This window comes from Chroicocephalus ridibundus, chromosome 1 (genome assembly GCF_963924245.1).
Source record: "Chroicocephalus ridibundus chromosome 1, bChrRid1.1, whole genome shotgun sequence".
Classification (NCBI taxonomy): Eukaryota; Metazoa; Chordata; class Aves; order Charadriiformes; family Laridae; genus Chroicocephalus; species Chroicocephalus ridibundus.
This window is the reverse complement of record NC_086284.1, coordinates 146,678,197-146,696,841: the sequence shown is the minus strand read 5'-3', so window position 1 is coordinate 146,696,841 and position 18,645 is coordinate 146,678,197. Positions and strand designations below refer to the sequence as shown.

The 18,645-nt window shown below is 38.6% G+C and overlaps 1 protein-coding gene across 2 annotated transcripts in view; it reads left to right on the top strand.

Moving 5' to 3' along the window:
* Nucleotides 1–17,798, top strand: part of GYS2 (glycogen synthase 2) — a 47,969-nt gene extending 30,171 nt beyond the window's left edge. Inside the window, exons 6-16 of one of the 2 annotated variants that reach the window (XM_063323103.1) lie at nt 986–1,103; nt 1,512–1,632; nt 4,138–4,244; nt 7,224–7,283; nt 7,863–7,941; nt 8,581–8,694; nt 10,809–10,935; nt 12,750–12,845; nt 14,367–14,530; nt 15,712–15,792; nt 16,874–17,798. In XM_063323103.1, the coding sequence (XP_063179173.1) occupies nt 986–1,103; nt 1,512–1,632; nt 4,138–4,244; nt 7,224–7,283; nt 7,863–7,941; nt 8,581–8,694; nt 10,809–10,935; nt 12,750–12,845; nt 14,367–14,530; nt 15,712–15,792; nt 16,874–17,095 (1,289 nt within the window). In that variant the 3' untranslated portion in view covers nt 17,096–17,798. Of the gene's footprint in view, nt 1–985; nt 1,104–1,511; nt 1,633–4,137; nt 4,245–7,223; nt 7,284–7,862; nt 7,942–8,580; nt 8,695–10,808; nt 10,936–12,749; nt 12,846–14,366; nt 14,554–15,711; nt 15,793–16,873 lie in introns of those variants that run through there. The other variant, XM_063323112.1, reaches the window with a different exon arrangement.
* The last annotated feature ends 847 nt before the right edge of the window (nt 17,799–18,645 follow it).

Here is an 18,645-nt window from a genome sequence, read left to right as displayed (position 1 = left end):
ATGAAATAGGCACCAGTACATCCTTTAACAATTAGCACTCCTTGCTTCTTTGAAGATTCTTTGGTATCATGAATTAGTATAAGTCTACTGATGTCAGTTGTGTTACTATGAAATACATCTGCTGAGGAACCAGCCTCCTCTTTCATTTCCATACATGGCTTTCATAAGCCAACTCAAATAAAAGAAAATCACATTCTTTTCATTTACTTCAACTAGATTTATGGCAAGCCTTTAAACATCTGCTGTGCTCTACCAGAAAGGTGAAGAGTGACTGAATTTCAGTGTTGGTTGGAATGAGCTATGCCTATCCTTATAACTCTATGGTATATCCTATAACTCTGTCTTAGAAGATACTGGAAATGAACAAATTTTAATTGTAAGATGCTTTGGAGTCTTTGAGGAGAGCAGCCATAAAAGTGTAAAGCATACTATTCTGTGGCTATTTTTAGGAGAAATCCAACAGATTCCTGAATGGTCGTCTTTTTAAAGTGTTCTTATATTGTCCCTTTTCTGGTAAATCCTCAGAAGTCTTGACAAAACAGACCTCTCTTGTGCCATGCAGTAAACAAGTCAATAGCACAGCATGGTTTCAATCTATAGTAATAAAGCAAGCAACAGTGATACCAAGAATAAAGAGGTAAAGGCCATATTGCACAAAAAGTATATGGCTAAATGGAGACATTACTTAAGTCTTGACAGGACAAAAGGGCATGGGAAGACCTCACAGGGTCTATGCTAATCTTGAGTACAGGTCAAGATGGTGCAAAGCCACTTCAATGCTATAGACAGTCGAGTGCCACATACAATAGCTTTGTAGAGTAAGCTGGTGGAGACCATTGTGTTAGACAGTGCTGTTCCCTATCCATGAGTAACAACAGTACATAAACTGTTCACATACTGACAACTGAGAGACATGCTGGTTCTTTCCTGAAAGATTTCTCTGACTCTGAAGATGTCTACCTCTGCCTTTTCTCTGCTTTTCCAGATGTTGTCACCCCAAATGGCTTGAACATTAAGAAATTTTCAGCAATGCATGAGTTTCAGAATTTGCATTCCATGTACAAGGCTAGGATCCAAGAGTTCATTCGAGGTCATTTCTATGGGTATGCTTTTACTTTTCAAAAATTAGCAATGGTTGTCCAACACTATTTAAAGCAAGAACCAAAGCAGGAAGACTAACAAGTACTTCACAGAGTAGGTGAAATGTTACCAACTTATTCTAATACTTTGGGATTTCTCAGTCAGAGGCTAAAGGAATATTAGACATCAGTTCTAACTCTGCTTAACGGATTGTGGGATCAGGCAGAAGGTCTTGATTTTTTCAGTATTTACCCAAGATGCGGTTTATCAGATTAAGATAGTCATCTTAATTTAAAGAACAGCAGAAAAGCCTCCCTTTCTTTATTTTCTTGGGATAATAAAGTCCTCAGGAGTAGAAAGCTGTTGTGTGTTTTGTTTGATTATATCTTGAGAAATACTTTGTGCTTGTCTATTTGTTTGCTTGGTTTCAGCCACCTTGACTTCAGTCTTGAGAACACCTTATTTTTCTTCATTGCTGGGAGATATGAGTTTTCCAACAAAGGAGCTGATATGTTTCTAGAAGCCTTATCAAGATTAAATTTTTTGCTGAGGGTAAGAAAGCTTCTGCAAATGTAGAGAACATAGAGCTTATGCTGAAACTTACCATACTATGGAAGTCACCTGCAAGAATTTCCATGCCATACTCTGATTTATAGGAAAATAATAATGGAATATTCAGAGTTTTCATAAAGCTCTCTCCCTGAATCATCAGAGTATATAACAATCTCAGTCTGCTTAAAAATAATCAATTACATAGTTCAAGAAATTAATCCATGGTTACCTCCCTTGTTTTTAGAGAAAAATACTGAAAATACGAGTCAAGAATTTACCCTGAAGGTTTACATATTAGATGGCAAATAAAAATAATGCTTTAATGATGCAATTTTAAAATATCTTTTTAAGCAAATTCCTTAATTCATTAGGACCTGACCATGATCTTTTAAATCTTTGAGTACTATTATCACACTGGATGGGAATCTTGCATTAAAATTCACAGTGTGGCAGTAGCCTGATGAATAAGCGTGGGGTAGCCACTCACTCCTCCATGCTTCTGTTTCCTCAAGTGAAAAATGAGTGCAATGTTTATAAATGAATTTATGGAATACTTTAATGAAGATAAGTCTTGTCATGATCAAAGAGCAGAACACTTAGTACCCACGTATGAGGTGACACTGAAAATGTCTCCAGATGTGTCCAAAAGACCAATACATTTAAAATAAAAAATCTTCAAAATGCTAATCAGTTTTCAATCATCTAGCAAGGATCAATTGGCTGTTGTCCCAGACTCTGTCTTTTGTGCTCTATCATTTAAATGATGTGGAAAATGTGGATAAAAATCTCGGCGCTATATTGTCAGCAGGGCTGAAGAAATACTAATTTTTAAAGTCCCAAGTACACTTGTTCTACTGCCACCTTCTATTAGTACACCACTAAGTCCAGTGGAATTTTTGGAAATACTGAATCCATTCACTCACACAACAGGTCACCTCACATAACTTATGTATTTCTTCTACAACTTTGACAAACAACTGACTTCAGTTGTTTGGCAATGTTGTGCAATGTCAGCTCCCTTTCCGTGGCGTTTACATAGCTATAAACTATAAACGCTGATAATGTGGAAGATCTTATGTGGTAAGAGGGAAAGAATTGCTTGAGCAATGATTACAGCAATCTCTTATTGTATCTAATGATTTATATGACATCAATGACAAGCTAGGCTGATGGAAAGTCAAAGGAAACTGAGGCTAGTTTTCCAAAGCTCTCTAGAACGGTGTGCTGGGACTTGCTTCTCCATAAGCTGAGCCTGGCTTTATTGCATTACTGTTCCAACATGCATGCTATCACCCAATTACCTGTTCAAAGAACACTTGCTCGGTAATTATTTCAAGAGGTAATTCCATTGAGAACAGCAGAATACCTGTACTACTTGTGAATGTGGGAATGATGGTGTTTCTTAAATGATTCCCAGTGGTGTGCCTGAACCTAAAAAATATATAGCATTTGATGGAATTATTTTATTTTATAGAGTCCTTTTTCTTTGCTACTTGAAAGCCTCACTAACATTTTGGAAATAAAATATGAATGTTGGAACAGATTATTGATACACTCTGAGATCATAGCATGATGGACTTTGAACCTGCCTTGAAGAGAGGGAAGAACCTTAAAACGATAGACGACTCCAATAGTTTATTTTAAACTACACATTTCCCTGTACCTCAATCTGGAAAAGGCATGCTCATAGTATGTTTGTGTGTTCAAAGTTTAAAATGGAGGCAATCCAAAAATAATTTAAGTTTTACAGCTCTGAACAGAGTTCACCCTTAGCTCTTCTTTAAATACCTGCTGACAGGAGCTACAACCTTGTTCTGCTCTGTGTGAGGTATCCCTCAGGAGGCCAGTATTCTGAATCTTGTTAGCTCACAGGGGAAACCAGCAAGTGAAACCGTCAATAAGTAAAGGGACAGATTTTACAGCCGATGTTTTTTGCCTTTGCAGTATCCAGATGCGAGAGATGAGCAAGAAGTTACTTATAGCTTTTTGTGGATCTGGCAGGTTCTTTGCCAGGGGTTCAAGTAGACAGTGGTTGCTATCGTGCATCTTTCTGCCCACACTTCTGGGGCACTATTGCTACAGAAGGTAGCTCTGCTTGCTGCTGTAGGGAATCCCTTGCCCCATGTCTGGGCATACCCCACCCTAGCTAGTAAACTAATTGCTCACTCCCTTGAGCCAATGAAGTTTGTGTCATGTGAGGGAATGTGTGTTGGATTTTTATTTTTTGCATTTTATGCGCACATCCTATGCCATGACCTCTAAACCATGAGAAGTCAGGAAGATCTCTGTTGCCCAAACTGAAACTGGGTGACATCTGTTTACCTGTATCTATCCTCAGCTATATCTCTGACTTGACAAAAACTTCATAGCTAAGGGGAGAGGTCTAAGATCAGAGCCTTCCTGGACAACCAGTCAAAGTGCATTGGCTTTTCCTGTGACTAATTCATACTGTCTGTGATACCTTGGAGTGAGATTTTTTTTTCTCTCCATCTTGTGTCCATGTAGGTTCATAAGACTAATGTTACAGTTGTTGTGTTCTTCATCATGCCAGCAAAGACAAACAATTTCAATGTGGAAACCCTGAAAGGACAAGCAGTCCGGAAGCAGCTCTGGTAATTGCCATTCTCACTGAGGGCCTTGTTCAGTGAACTGAAGAGACATGCAAAAGTTTGTGATGAAGAATAATGGTCTTTCTTTTTGCTCTGGCAAAATCAAGGATTGTGGGTAACTAGAATGTATTTAAATAAGGGCAAATACTCCTCTTTTTTTTTCTCCTAAGTTATTTTTAGTAAACCTGCCTTGCTATTCTTTGTAACAAGTTAGAAAATAGTACTTGTTTTGCAGTGCCAAAGTCAAAGGTTCTAGAAAATTTGGTGTTCTGGATGCCTTCTGACTGTTTCTAATTGGATACACCATTGACCTTCCACAAAATAAGGACCACCTGCTAATTTATCAGAGTGAGCTTCTCTGCCACCAGCGGGAAAAAGAAATTAAATACACGTCTTCCTTTATTTAGAAATATGGAAATTTGTACTGTCTACTCCAGCAGAATAACAGTTGATAAAAAATGTGTGTCATTTTCTGTATAGCCTACAATAAGCAATGGCCATATCCAGGCAGCGAAACTTAGAGTTATAAAGGGAAAATTGTCACAGCCCTTCTCAGTTTAACAGTTTTAATTTTACAACTTCCCAAACAAAAAAGCAAAGCAGGGTCAGATTTAATCTTTACGTGCTACGTGATTCTACGTAGGAAAAGGCATATGTTGTGAGGTGCTCCTAAGCTGAGAGATGTGGCAAAACTGAAGGTTGAAATTCATAAAGAAAATCAGCGATGGGTTATCAAGGATGATTTTTGTTTAAAAAAGTGAAAAATGCCATTTCACTCAATGTATTTACACATTAATTATCTAAGCAGGGAAATGGAAATGTGCACCTTATCAGGTGGCAAGAGCGGTTAAACTCTACTGCAGAAGTAAGGAACCTGGTCTTAAGGCTAAGGGACTAAAACCCACAAGACCTAGCTTCTGCTTTTATGCCTGTGTCTCACACTGTTTAACCTCTTTGTGATGCCAGTTCTATATTTAAAAAACGATAGAAATCTAAACGACTCAGAGATCTGTAGATGAAAAGTACTCTGTAAGAGAAGGATACTATTTTTGTTGTTATCTCATTAACTGCCTCCAAGCAGGTGATCTCTGGCTCAGTTTCTGGCTATCGGTAATCAAGTTGAAGTCTTTGATAAACAGATACTAAACCTGCACAAAAACAGTGACAGAAACAGTTTAACAAGGATCATTGAAATAATTTAGCTTTCGCCATATCTAGAAAAGGAGACAGATATGAGAAATCTGTCTACTCTCCAGATTATCCCTGGAGTCACCACAAGGCAACTTCTTGGGACTTAAAGGAAACATTCTACCTGGTTACCACTCTGGAAACAGGTACCACAAATGTAGAGGTTGGAATTAATTCCAAATGATGTTTCATCCTATACCACTTCAGGAATAGATAAGTGAAGGGAATCATCCTCTGAAATGGACTGTCACCCTCCGCGGATGTGTGGAGGATCTGCACAACTATCTTAAACTGTAGATGGCTAAAGCGAGGTAACATAGCCAGAGTTTTTAATGAGAACTGTGTACGCAAGAACTATAGGAAAATAATGTGAGTGCAGTTGTATCGCTGCTGTATCTCTGCTACATGGTTATTTCTCTGGCACTCAGTAATGCAGGCACAATAGTAACTGTAAAGGTAAACCTGAAGGTGTGAAATCATGCAAAAAATGCTGTTTCCAGCTATTCTTCCCACTGTGGTCTGTGAAAATCAAAAGACCCTCTGCATCATCATATGCAGCATTATCATAATCTGGAGCTCCTGGAAAAGCCACCTGATATCAATATTACATAATAGTATTAGATTATTTTAAGGATGCCACAGAAATTAAATACAAGAAGATGCTGGCACTTATAAAGGAATAGACGATGGCTGATCGGGGATATAAAATCAATTGTTTCCTCTGCTTCTGAAAAAGTGGTCTATCCTGTCTGGGTAAAGTTCTGGATATTGTTCATGGCACGAGTCTATGAAAATATGTTCGTGAGGGGACTAGCTTGCTGGGATTTGGTTTAACATTTAGTTGCTTTGCAACTCGTCCAAAGTTAACTAACCCACTGTTGTGTCTGTGTGAGCTGGGAGAGAGCAGCTAACAGGTATGTGGGATTCTCAGCCTTGTAAATTTTAGGGTTTTACTTAACAAGTTTTGTCTTAGCCCAAAGTATAGTCCTTAGAAATCAGGAAGGTAGGAAAAGTTCCATGAAGTGGGTGGTTTACTCAAATTGAGAGTGCATTTGCTGTTTTAGCAACAGCACTTCCAGCTGTACTTTCAAGTTATTTCAGCTAGGGGCAGGATAATATAGATGTGTTTAGAAGAGTTGTTCACTGGAGTTCTTTCTTAGATAAAATATAATATTTGTCTGGCACAGGCTTTATTATTAGCTTAAAACATGGCCTGAGCTTTCCAGGAAGTTTTTTGGTTTGCAAACCAATTTATGGCAAACTACCTTTTAGTCTAACACTTGTTTTCAAAAGTCTTTGAGTTAGAAAATAGGGCAGAAAGTGATGGGAGAAGCTTGCTTTAAAATCCCTATCTGTTTAACTCTTTTAACTTAGATCTTTCTACTAGGTTGGCTTAAATTGGAGACCTTTCAGTCTTGATTAGCGTCAATGTTAATAAGCATGTTTCTCTGTGCAGAGTCATATATGTGCTCTCTTTTGCATAGCTTAGATGAAAGCTTGGTCTACTGATCAGAGCGAAATATTAGAAGTAATCACTGGTGAGGTCTGCTCCTGGTTTTCACAGTGCCTTCATCTTTGGATGCAGGTCAAATCCTCAGTTGTCCTGAAATCCATCAGTATGGCTGCTGTCTGGATAAAAGAGCTTTGAGAACCAGACCTTTGTCTGCTGCTGCATTCTTGATTCCATCAGCACACGTGAAAGCACAATTTAATTTCCAACAGCAGGAATTTCTTTTATTCTGTCTTTGTCCTGGATTCTCCTGTTTTTATACATTTATTTATTTATTTTCCTAGGGACACTGCGCAATCTGTGAAAGAAAAGTTTGGAAAGAAACTCTACAATGCCCTGCTAAAGTGAGTCTATATGTTACTTTGCTCTGCCTTGCAGAGCCACACATTCAGTTGGCTTTCCTGTGGTGTTTTTGTGCTTCTACTCTTTGTGTAAGAAATTTTGACATGCATCGTAAGGGCAAAGGAGAAGGATATGGGACTCTCAAGGTTACATGTTCAGTAGGCAAATCACAGAGAAAAAAAACCACAAAGGCTTAGTCACTGTCAAAAATTAGCTACCTCAGCTTAAAAAAGCACCAGAGACAAAGTAATATTTATTAGTGGCTTAATTATATCCTTTCAAAAGACAGTTGGAAGTGAAGGACCCAAAGCATAGAGGAGAGGACTGGAACGTCAGCAAAAACAATGGGTGTCTAGAAAACAGAAAAAATAATTCTTTCGCTTTTTTGGAAGATAATTGGAAGGTCAGCGAGTTCATGGGAGAACAAAATGTAGGGAATATAGAAGGGCCATGAAAACAAAGGAAAGATTCATGTTGACATCAGCAGACTTCAGATCAGACCTTGTTTGACATTTCTTCATTTTCTTTATACAACTGATAATAAGGCATTTGTTAAAATAGGCTCTGTGTTGCCTCTGCAGAGGAGAAATTCCAGACTTGAACAAGATTCTCGACCGAGATGATATAACCATTATGAAAAGAGCCATCTTTTCAACTCAGGTCAGAAAATGTATTATTTACACAAACATCTAGTATAAATGATAAACCTGACTGTGTACAAGGATTGTGTATGACATAGTGATATGCATGTATTGAAAAAGTTTTCAGGAAATATACTTCTCCGCAGTAACATTTAAAGATTAGCTGTGATTGTTTTTAATGGCCCAAACTAATTCTTTTGGGGAATTCATGGATATTCCCCCAGTCACACGCAGGACCCCAAAATTCCTAATTCTTTTCTTCTGCACTAAATGTGAACTTGGCATTGTTCCTGAAGCCCAGATTCTGCCATTTTTATTAAATATGTAAAATCAGTCTCTTAACAAGACATAACATATTGACTAAAAACCTTTAAAATTAAATGGTAGGCCTTTCTAAAAGTTAGTACAAATACCTTTATATTGAGGTAAATGAAACAAGTCCTGTGACAGATTTTATGGTCTCATTTGTGGCCTTAGTTATATAGAAGACAACATTATATGAACATAGCTTTCCTTTCTTACCTTAAAATGCAAGGGTAAAAACTTGTCCACATCGATGACAAAATCTTCCACTGTCTTCCACTAACCTTAGAAAATGGTAGCAGGACTCTTTGCCAACAGTTCTGTCTGGCTTATGAATTGCCTTTTCTCTCTTTAGAGACACTGTCTGCCTCCAGTGACCACCCACAACATGATTGATGATGGCAATGATCCAATCCTCAATACCATCCGACGCATTGGCCTTTTCAATAACCGGACAGATAGAGTAAAGGTACATTCTGTCATTTTCATTTTAGATATAAAATGGAATTTGTTTAAACAGTTTCAGTCTGGATCATTAGCATGGGGAGTGTAGTCAAATTCTTGATAGGCGGTATTATACTAATAGAGTACTTCTTCCCTCTTCCTCCCTTTCCAGGAATAACAACTAGTCACTTCACAGATATCTTCAGTTGCTGTTTAACCAAGCTATTTTCAAGTTAGAAATCTGATGTTAGGGTATTGTTCTCATTGCTGCCTCCTGTACTGAGTGAGAAGCTACTCCAGAAATCCAGAAAGTTCCACAGGTCATTTGCACCCAGATGTAAAACTCTATAATAGGTTCATTTGCTTAAAACTGGAGGTCCAGAGTTGGAGCACAGATGTTTCTGGAGTATTGGTTCATTTCTTAAGAACAGCACCCTGACACTCGGCATTTGCAGTAAAAGGTAACCAGGGCTTTGATCCTGAGCAGAAATGCTTCCTGTTCATACTGTGCTTATGTTACATCAACCGTTGAAGCTAAATGCATGTAAATAATTCCTTTCCTTACTTCCACGTCTGTCTTGCCCGAACACAGAAATTATCAGCTCCCACTTTCATAGGTCTCCCAAAATTTTTTTTTGGTCTGGCAATCTCTTGCATTCTCTCTGTTAATTATGACTATCTCATCATCTCTCTATTCAAAGTAGAACCTAAAATTGCGAATACTTCCTCTTCCAAACCTTCTTTTTAAAGTCAGATTCATAGTATCTCTGGCAATGACATATCACTTCTTCTCAGTGTTTTGGCTTTTAAACCCATGACAATAACTAAGTAAACATTCTCCTCATCCTAGTTACTTCTTCCTGGCTTAACGTATTCTCTGCTAAGCATGTGTCTCCAATGGGCTCTGAGAGCATAATATGGTAATATACTAGATGTAACACAAGCAGGGTGGAAGGATGCCTTATATATAAGTGTAATAAAAAATTCCTCGAAACTAAGTCATTAGAAAGCAGATAGAATATAACACCGCAGACACCTCTTGCTGCTTTTCAGCATACTTGGTTGTCTAGCTGTGTCAAGTTTGTACAAAACTATCATTACCACTGGAAAATTACCTGCTGCATGAACTGGCGTAATACTTAATGAGCTGAACGTCAGGGGCAAAAATTCCATAAACTTCAAATGGAAAGTCATTTTGAGAGATGTATGTCATATCCATGCAGACACAGTTGGTACGTGAAAAATAGCCTCAGCAATGCCAAAGGAAAATCTTATTTGAATCACTGGGATCAAATAAGCTTGCATAATGAGTTTACAGCCCGTTTACTCATTGAGTAGCATGACTATATTATTAAGAAAGGATAAAAGCATATCCTTGACATGGGAAAATGGATGCAGTATGTTTGTATGGGGAAAAAAGCCTAGGAAAGGTTAAACCCTTCTCTCACATTTCTTCCTCACAAAGCTGACTGGACAGCATACGCAAGGCACTTCTCTACTTAGCAGTGGAATATGGGGCAGTGATTGCAAGCCCTGCAGAGTCATGCAGATAAATTAGCTTGGGTCCTGAAGGCAGACATTAGCCAAAGTTAATAAGCTTTGTCTTTCAGCAAGATTAGTTAGCCTAGGGACAGGATTGTGATGAAGCAGCTATAATATGTCTGGTTTCAAAATTCTCTCAGTTCTTGAGAGATCTACTGAGTGCTGTAAGCATTCCTGTATTTCAGTTGGTTACTGTGAAGCTCAGAAGTGCTGTATCCTCTTGAGGCCTCCTCTGGCACAAGACATCTCAATACTCTGTACCTTGGTACAACAGACTAAGAGAACAAATTTAGTATTGCTAAGTGCTACAGCCTTAGGCGTAATTCTCAATGCACATGTTCTTCATTGATCAACAAGGATAAAACTGCAGACCTGTCCAGAAAAAGCGTTCATTATCGGTACTATTTCCAGGACAATCCTGTACACAGGCAGGACACATTTTAGTGTGGGAAGTGAGTTAGGTAACAGATGGGCAAAGGAAGTGTTGTCCATATACTTAGGAAAGACCAGAGTGAAGAAATTGCTTAAGCTTATTGATAGTTAAAATGTGTTGATGATGGTTTTCTTTCACCTCTAATGTAAGTTTTGAATATCCAGGTGATCCTACATCCAGAGTTTCTTTCTTCGACAAGCCCATTGCTGCCCTTGGACTATGAGGAGTTTGTTAGAGGCTGCCACCTTGGTGTATTTCCATCATACTATGAACCCTGGGGTTATACTCCAGGTAGGCAATTTTTACACTTAACTAGTATCGAAAGATGACTACCCATTCTGTTGATGCAGAATAGCTTTGTACCAAGTTTCTACTGGAGTGCTGAAAACTCTTTTGGCTCTGCTGCTTCTGCAGTGCAAAGGTCTTACTGCTGACAAAAACTGGGGGCTAGGTGGTATAAAATGGCATCTACTGCCTGACAACTACACACATATGTCCCTGCGCTGGATGCTTTCCCATACTAACATGTAATCTTTTGATTTTCTGTGGCCTTAGAACAAAAAATCATTTTTTAAACTCAATTCTGAACTTGATTCAAGGATTTAAAAAGATTTAGAGGAACGTACATATGGAAAAAAGTAGGGCAAGAAATCTGATGCTGCCAGCCAACATACTTCAGTGGATTTAATTAAAGATAACAATGAAGTTTGATAGAATTATGTAACACCATATCTAAGATATTTACCACAAATACATGCAGTGGTAGAGAATCTCACAGAATTAAATGGAAATTTCTAAAGATACAGAGAGCATATAGTCTCTGACTTGAAAAAATTGCCCCAGATTTACAAAAGGCACTTAAGACCTGATGAAATTAGGCAAACTATGAACTTGAATACCTATGAAGATCAAAGCCTAGGTGCCTGGGGTTTTTATGTCCTGCAAAATACCTCCTGTAGAATACACATCTGAAAGGTGGGGTGCCCCTCTGAAGAGCATTTGTTGTAAGCCAATGAATCAGAATAGAAATTTTGCAAATTTAGTCATTCTCCAGTTCTCTCCAAGTAAGAGAGCTATTCAATTCCAAGTAAGACAACTGTTGTGCATTCCATCAATTCTCTTCCTGTTCTAATGTCGGCTAAGTTATAAAGAAAGTGTGACAGCCAGGGATGATTTTGAAGTGAACATTAAAGTAAACCTGGACAGAAAAGTTAGACTGGTATTTAGCAGTTTTGAGGAAAGCTGTGATTTACACTAGCTAAAAGGGTAGTTTCTCTTTCTATTACTAGTGCAAAAGTGATTCTCTTTGTTGATACCCATTTAATTCTCCCAGAAATAAAAAGTGATTTTTTTTAAGGTAGATTTATAGCTCTATTTTATAGGCACCATTTTTATTGTCATATTAATGAAGGCCATGTAGATGGCTTTCAGCATTTCAGAGACTAGAGTAAATCTTTATCTGCATGCTTAGTTTAGGCTTAAGTTCATTGGCAAAAAACTCTTAGCCTGAGTAAACAGTTATACTTACAGCAATGATAGAAATAATATGAAATAGTTTGAAATGCATGCATTTTCTAATTTTGTAAAACTAGCTCCGCATCTACTTTGAATGCAGTCCTGAGTTAACCATGGGATTTGTTGGGGTTTTTTTCTTGCTATAGGGACCAGTTTACAAACAATATCAAAATACAAAGCTTAACATGCTCCTGCACTTAAGAGATTCAGTTTTGTAAACAGCTGTGAACAACTAATGAACATATGTGTACAACAAGCTTCAGTTTAAAATGCAAACAAACAGTATGGACCATATATTGCAGTTCTGTTTCAACACTGGACTCCCAGAAAGTTTTCAGTTTAGCTGCTGGGAAACACAAAGATGTTCACAAAGAGTGTGAAATTTTCTTTTTAAAATTTCTTTTTCTTTCTTTCTTTTTTCTTTTTCTTCAAATCCACAACAAAGCATAATAGTTTTCACTTGACCTTTTCAGAGCAGCTCTAGTGTTATGGAACCTTCTGTCTGCCTCCCTCTTTTTCTTTTTTCTCTCAAGGTGAACCCATTCAAAGCATATTTCCCTGAAACGCTTTTTGTCTGTTTCTTTCGGCAGCTGAATGTACTGTGATGGGCATTCCCAGTGTAACCACAAACCTTTCTGGATTTGGCTGTTTTATGCAGGAACATGTTGCTGACCCAGCGGCTTATGGTAAAATATTTAACACCATCTCAAAATACCACCTCTCAGTTAGGAAAGAAAAAGCACAGCAACAATTCTGTTACTCCTCAATTTCGTGCTTTCACTAGTGCAGTGGGGTTCATTGGGGGAATATATTCTGAGCTCTGAACATCTCGTTATGTTGAACAAGCCCTTCAAGCTTTCATATTTATCCAAGCCCTTCCCAGGTTCTCTCTCTTTTGTCTCCCTTTAACCTTTTGTCTGTTTTATCCTTCCTAACTCAGCACTCCTCATACCTGCTCTGGAGTCTTCCAGCCCAACCTTGTAATGCTTCTGGTTACAGTGTAACCCTTTAGGCCCTTCAAAAGCAGCAGTGAAAAACTGCTTCTCTTTGAAAAGTCCGAGAATTATGTGCTGGGACCTCGAGGCCAGGAAAACGTACCCCCACCAAACAAAGAGTAAATTATCATGTAGGCTAAAAAGTAAACCTGTGAAAATAAAAGCAACCTACTTACAAATTAGAATCTGCTCATAAGGGTTTAGAAATGGTTCACGGATGGAGTGTGGTAAAGGAGGAGGGTAGCCATCTCCTGGTGTGTCAAGACAATATTGGCACTGTGCGCAAACCGGGGCCTCTTTCTAAGTACCTTGGCTTGTCTGCACAATCAGGCAATGACAGCTCCGCACTAGTACCAACTATGCCCTGACCTAGAGGCAGGTGTAGAGCCAGTTGCGAAATATAGCTATGCCTGCCTGGGTAGCTGTGTCTTCGAGAGCCTTCAGAAAGGTCACAGACCAAGAGCACAGGTCACTTGCTTTTCTCTGCCAAAACATAGATGCGAGTGTTGACATAACTTACTGTACATTCCTAGGGGACACCGGGCACTTCAGCTAAGGTAGTTGTGCATCTGTCTTGTCCATTAAGATACCTGAGGTCTAGTACCCTCTTCTAGTGTACTAGAAGGTGGCACGAATAAAGTATTGATCTTGACAAACTATGTAGCAGCAAAATTTACCTGGGCTGTCTCTCTGCCAGAATTGTATATTGGCTAACGTATGTGAGTTAGCTATCTCTATGGAAACACTTGTATTTCTACAGAAAACACAACCTCTCTCCTACAGGCTGATTCTGACAATCCACACTTCTAAATTCTACTGCAAACTAGGGAAGCAGTAGTTTGGTTTTTTTTTTATTTCAGCAGTCAGTATTTTAAAAATTATGGGAGATAAAAATGCCTTTATCCAGGAAGTCTGGAATCCTTTTGGACATACTTACACAAGAATAACAACAAAGTCTCTGAGTTTTGAATAATTTACTGAATTTCAGCCTGACAGGTAAAGAAAATTAAAATAAGTATACATATTTCTCTGAAGCTTTCCATTCCATCAGAATGGTAACAATGTTGCAGTTATAGCTACCTTTTCACATGAAAAAGAACATATAATACGTGTAATGTTTGTAAGATTATGTGACAAAAGGTAGAATGGAAATGTGAGAGGTTAGATCCCATTTTCAGTTCCACTTATCTTCACCTTTTTTGTGTCCTTCAGGCATCTACATAGTTGACAGGAGGTTCCGCTCACCTGATGAATCATGCAACCAGCTGACTCAGTTCCTGTATGGATTTTGTCAGCAGTCCCGTCGCCAGAGGATCATCCAAAGAAACCGAACTGAGAGGCTCTCAGATCTGTTGGACTGGAGATACCTAGGCAGGGTGTGTGAAATTATGTCATAGAGGTATTAAAAATTCCAAACACATAGGTCTGACTATCAGTCTTCATCATCATGCTACATTTCAAAACATCCCTGTTCTGAAAAACACCTCTCAAAGGTGCTGAAGGCAAAGTCTGCCTTTACACTTCAGTGTAATGCTTCCATTCGCCACTCGTAAGGACAGTCATGACTTAAGGTTAGAGAGAAAGACAGTCACACTGAGGTCTTTGTATTCCTCATGCTGAAGACAATGGAAAAAGCTTGTGTCTCTGACAACGCTGGCAACCCTACACTAAGTAGGATTTGTGCTCCAAAGTCATCTGGGCTTTCTCAAAAAACCTACCTGTTCTTCCTAAACTGTTTCTGGGTCTTGTGGCTCTCAACGCTCCTAAACTATCTGTTGTGCCTTAAAGGTAAAATAGTGGGTTTAATTTGACGTAGGAAACACTGCAGTACTACCTACTAAGAAGACTGTAGCAAAGCAGTATTCTCAAGTCCATAGGAGTAAAGAAGTGGATGTGCATATATCAGTTTTGTAACTATTTTGGACCTTGTCCTGCCCTGATATCTGTGTGAGAACCTTTCTGTTTGTATGGTTCCCAACAGAGCATAAGACCCTGACACAACAAACTATTTTTTCAGCACATGTGATGGAGACTCGTGAGTATAGTGGATCCATAAATACTTTTGCCAGATTCTTAAACACCAGCTCTGAATAAACTCATAAATGTTACTTCTCTGTAACTGTTACACATGCTTCCTATGCAAGGATGAGTCCAAAATTTAGGTGTATACACATGCACACTTAAAGATATAAATTTTCCTGGTTAAAAAAGAACCAGTTCTGTCTTGAGGAACAAAGAATACCTGTCACTCAATAAGAACTACACTGCCTGGGGCAAGTGCTGGGTTCTGTCTTGATACATCTTAGTCTTACAGAAACCTTCTTCAGCTTCTGTTCCAGATTCTACTTTGGTGTGAATCTAACATGAATGGCTCACTATTTCACACCAATGTGTTCATTACAAGCAGTGATATCAGTTAGATTCTTCTTAACTGAAACATTTTTAGCCTTTGTTCAGCATCATCTTTTAGAAGATACTCATTTTATATTCCTTTTTTTCCTGCTTAAATCTACCCATGACTTCCTTGACTTGTAATGGCTTCTCTTTTATGTTGCAGTATTACATGCATGCCAGACATTTGGCTCTCAGCAGAACATTCCCAGATAAATTTGAGATGGAACCAAGTGCTCCACCAAAGGTAAAGTCTGCTTTTGGAGATGCGTTCATCCCCATTTTAGCTACATTACAAAGAGAGAGAGAAAGAATGTGTGTTTGTGTGTGTGTGAGACAGGAAGAGAGAGAAGAGAGTTAGCAAGTTTTGTTTTAACTGAAGGGGAATAGGAACTCATAGTTAAAAGCTCAACAAGTTATTGACCCAAACTTCAGTCAGGAGTTTTAATGGTATCAAATGGAAACACTAGGGGTAGCAGGTGCAATAGAGGAACTGTTCTTTAGGTGATTTAGGGTGACCTGGATGGTACTATGCCACTTTAGATGAGCTGAGGACCTGGCCCTTGAAATTACTATTAGAAGAGTGGCAGCTTCTAATTTTTCTTCTCATAAATGCCAATGAGATGTTCTGCACAAACCAAATAGAAGGGAAGATGGGAAACGACGTCCTAGGGAAAATGAGGCAAAGTATCGCCTTCATCTAAACATGGTATGTGAGGAGGAAGCTGAGGCTGGAACTACAAGGGGTCAGTTTAAAGGCACACCTTTGAACAGTTCTTGCGTAGTGCATATTAGCACTAATTTGAGAAGGGCGGCTGCTCAGATCCAATGCAAGAACCATCTTATTTGAAACCTCCAGAGAGCAACTCATTTGTTTAAATAAGAAGAAGGGAGGCTCAGGCCAAAACTCCTTGCTTGGTTCTGATTTTGCAGATATTGACATTATATTGAGAAAACTGTTTTAAAACTTCTGACTGTATTCTGAATTTCAATAAGCATATTTAACTACGGAGTACAGAAGGATTTTGTATTGTGTTGACAGTTTTAAGGCTCAATAGAGATAGTGATATTTTGCAAAAAGCAGTGCTGGAAGCGTAGCGTATTTTTTATGGCACAGGCTAAAGATCACTGCCATACAAGGATGTACTTAGTGGCAGAGAAGGACTGAGGGATCTGGGTTCAAGGGAGATTAAATTTAGAGTGCAGAGCAGGTCTAGCTTCCATCCCACCATTGGTTTCCTTTGAAGTGTTGATAGCCTTAAATTGCCGTATACAACCAATTGAGGAACACTGTGATAACATATACAACTTGCTTCTCTCTCTGCCAGACGGAAGGTTTCAGGTATCCCAGGCCTTCATCAGTGCCACCATCACCTTCTGTCTCTCAGCATTCCAGCCCTCACCAGAGTGAAGGCGAAGATGAAGAAGAGGATGAAAGATATGATGAGGATGAGGAAGCTGAAAGGGATAGGCAAAATATCAAGTCTCCCTTTTCACTTGGAGTATTGCCGCAAGGAAAAAAGAAGCAGCATGGAGAATACAGGAACTGAATTTGTTGCTCTTGCCCTGGCAGGGTCTCTCCACCCATTCAACAGTTTCTCCTGTAGGCTTGGCAAGCTTTGTATTAAGGACAGTGTGATATAATTAGGTGAATCTTAAATGTTACTTGAGCTACACTGTTGTAAAGCCTAGTATTATTTCACCTTGAAAGTAGTTTAAATGACAATTCTTCTGTGCCCCTTTGAGGTAGAAGAGATTTCTCAAGCTTAATAAACCTAGAGAATGCGACAATCCCCTTAGAAGCTTATACAAACTGCAGATCATACCTTTGTCTACATAATCATCTATATTAATCATAGTCTATGCTGATAGCTCCGTTATGACTGTCCCAAATGTATTCCTGCTTCATTTATGTTCCCCCTTTTCCCCTCCTAAACTAACATGAACTTGAAGACAGAGCTCAACAAATTTAGAGAAAAAAAGTGTTACACTGGGGAAACCTTGGCAGGGTTAAAAAAGATACACTGAAAAGAAAATGGTCTTTCTTTTTCCTGATGCTGTTTATTGTAAGCTTACATCATTTAAAACATTTTTTTACAGCACACAGAAGTGTCTTGATCCAGTGGTAAAACATATTTCCTGTGGAGCAATATAAAGTCTTCTGCAGTGGGTGTTTTAATTTGAGAGACAACTGAAGTCATCTTTCTGAAGTCATTTAGACCCACAATAAACAGCAGACCGTTTATTTTCTGATTCCTCTGGTATGTCTCTTTTATTGTTCTCATCTTGTCTTAGAGTCTAAGTTTGTTAACAAACTAATTTGGGAAGAAATTAATGTGGCTTGGCTACAGAGAATGACAGCAGTTCCTTAAGTAAGACCTTCTCCTGCAGACAAACCTACATGCCGTAGAGCAATGTGACAACAGTCAAAGGTGAGTAACTCTAGTTCTTCCAATCACCCCATTAATCCATGGTCTATTTCCCTTCTTCTAGAACATACCTAATCACAACAAATAATGCTAAAAGAATTCCAGGAACACATCTCCCCCACAGACGTAATTTTGAAAAATACCTGAAATTTAAAAGTGTTTGGGGAATAACCGAGCCTCACAAGGAGAACTAGACGTTTCATTTGCCTTACAGAAAGCTTTCAAAAGTATTTCAATTCCTAGAGATGCAGTGAGGGCCAGAACATGCTCTTCAGAAGTACATCTTGACATGAAGACATTAGGAAGGAACTTCACCTTTTATTTTAGAAGTTTGTGCATCAAGAATTTCTCATGCTGTTCAAGAAAAGACATTTCCAGGAATTGATTCAGCCTATTCTTCAGCAGGCAGAACGATGTAACCTTTCGGGGTTATTTACCTTCATTGTCAATCCCACGGGGAAGCAAGATGTGCAACTTTGATTAGACACCTACCTTTCAAACACTTAACCAAAGTTAGATGACATGGTTCTTACTATAGACCATATAGAATAAAAGAGATTAGGTGCCTATTTGTATTTTTGGCCACCTAAAATCTGTTTTAAAATTGGACTTTCATTCTTAAGCTGATTTGGATACCTGAAAGAATAACTATTCTCAGAAGATAGGTTCAG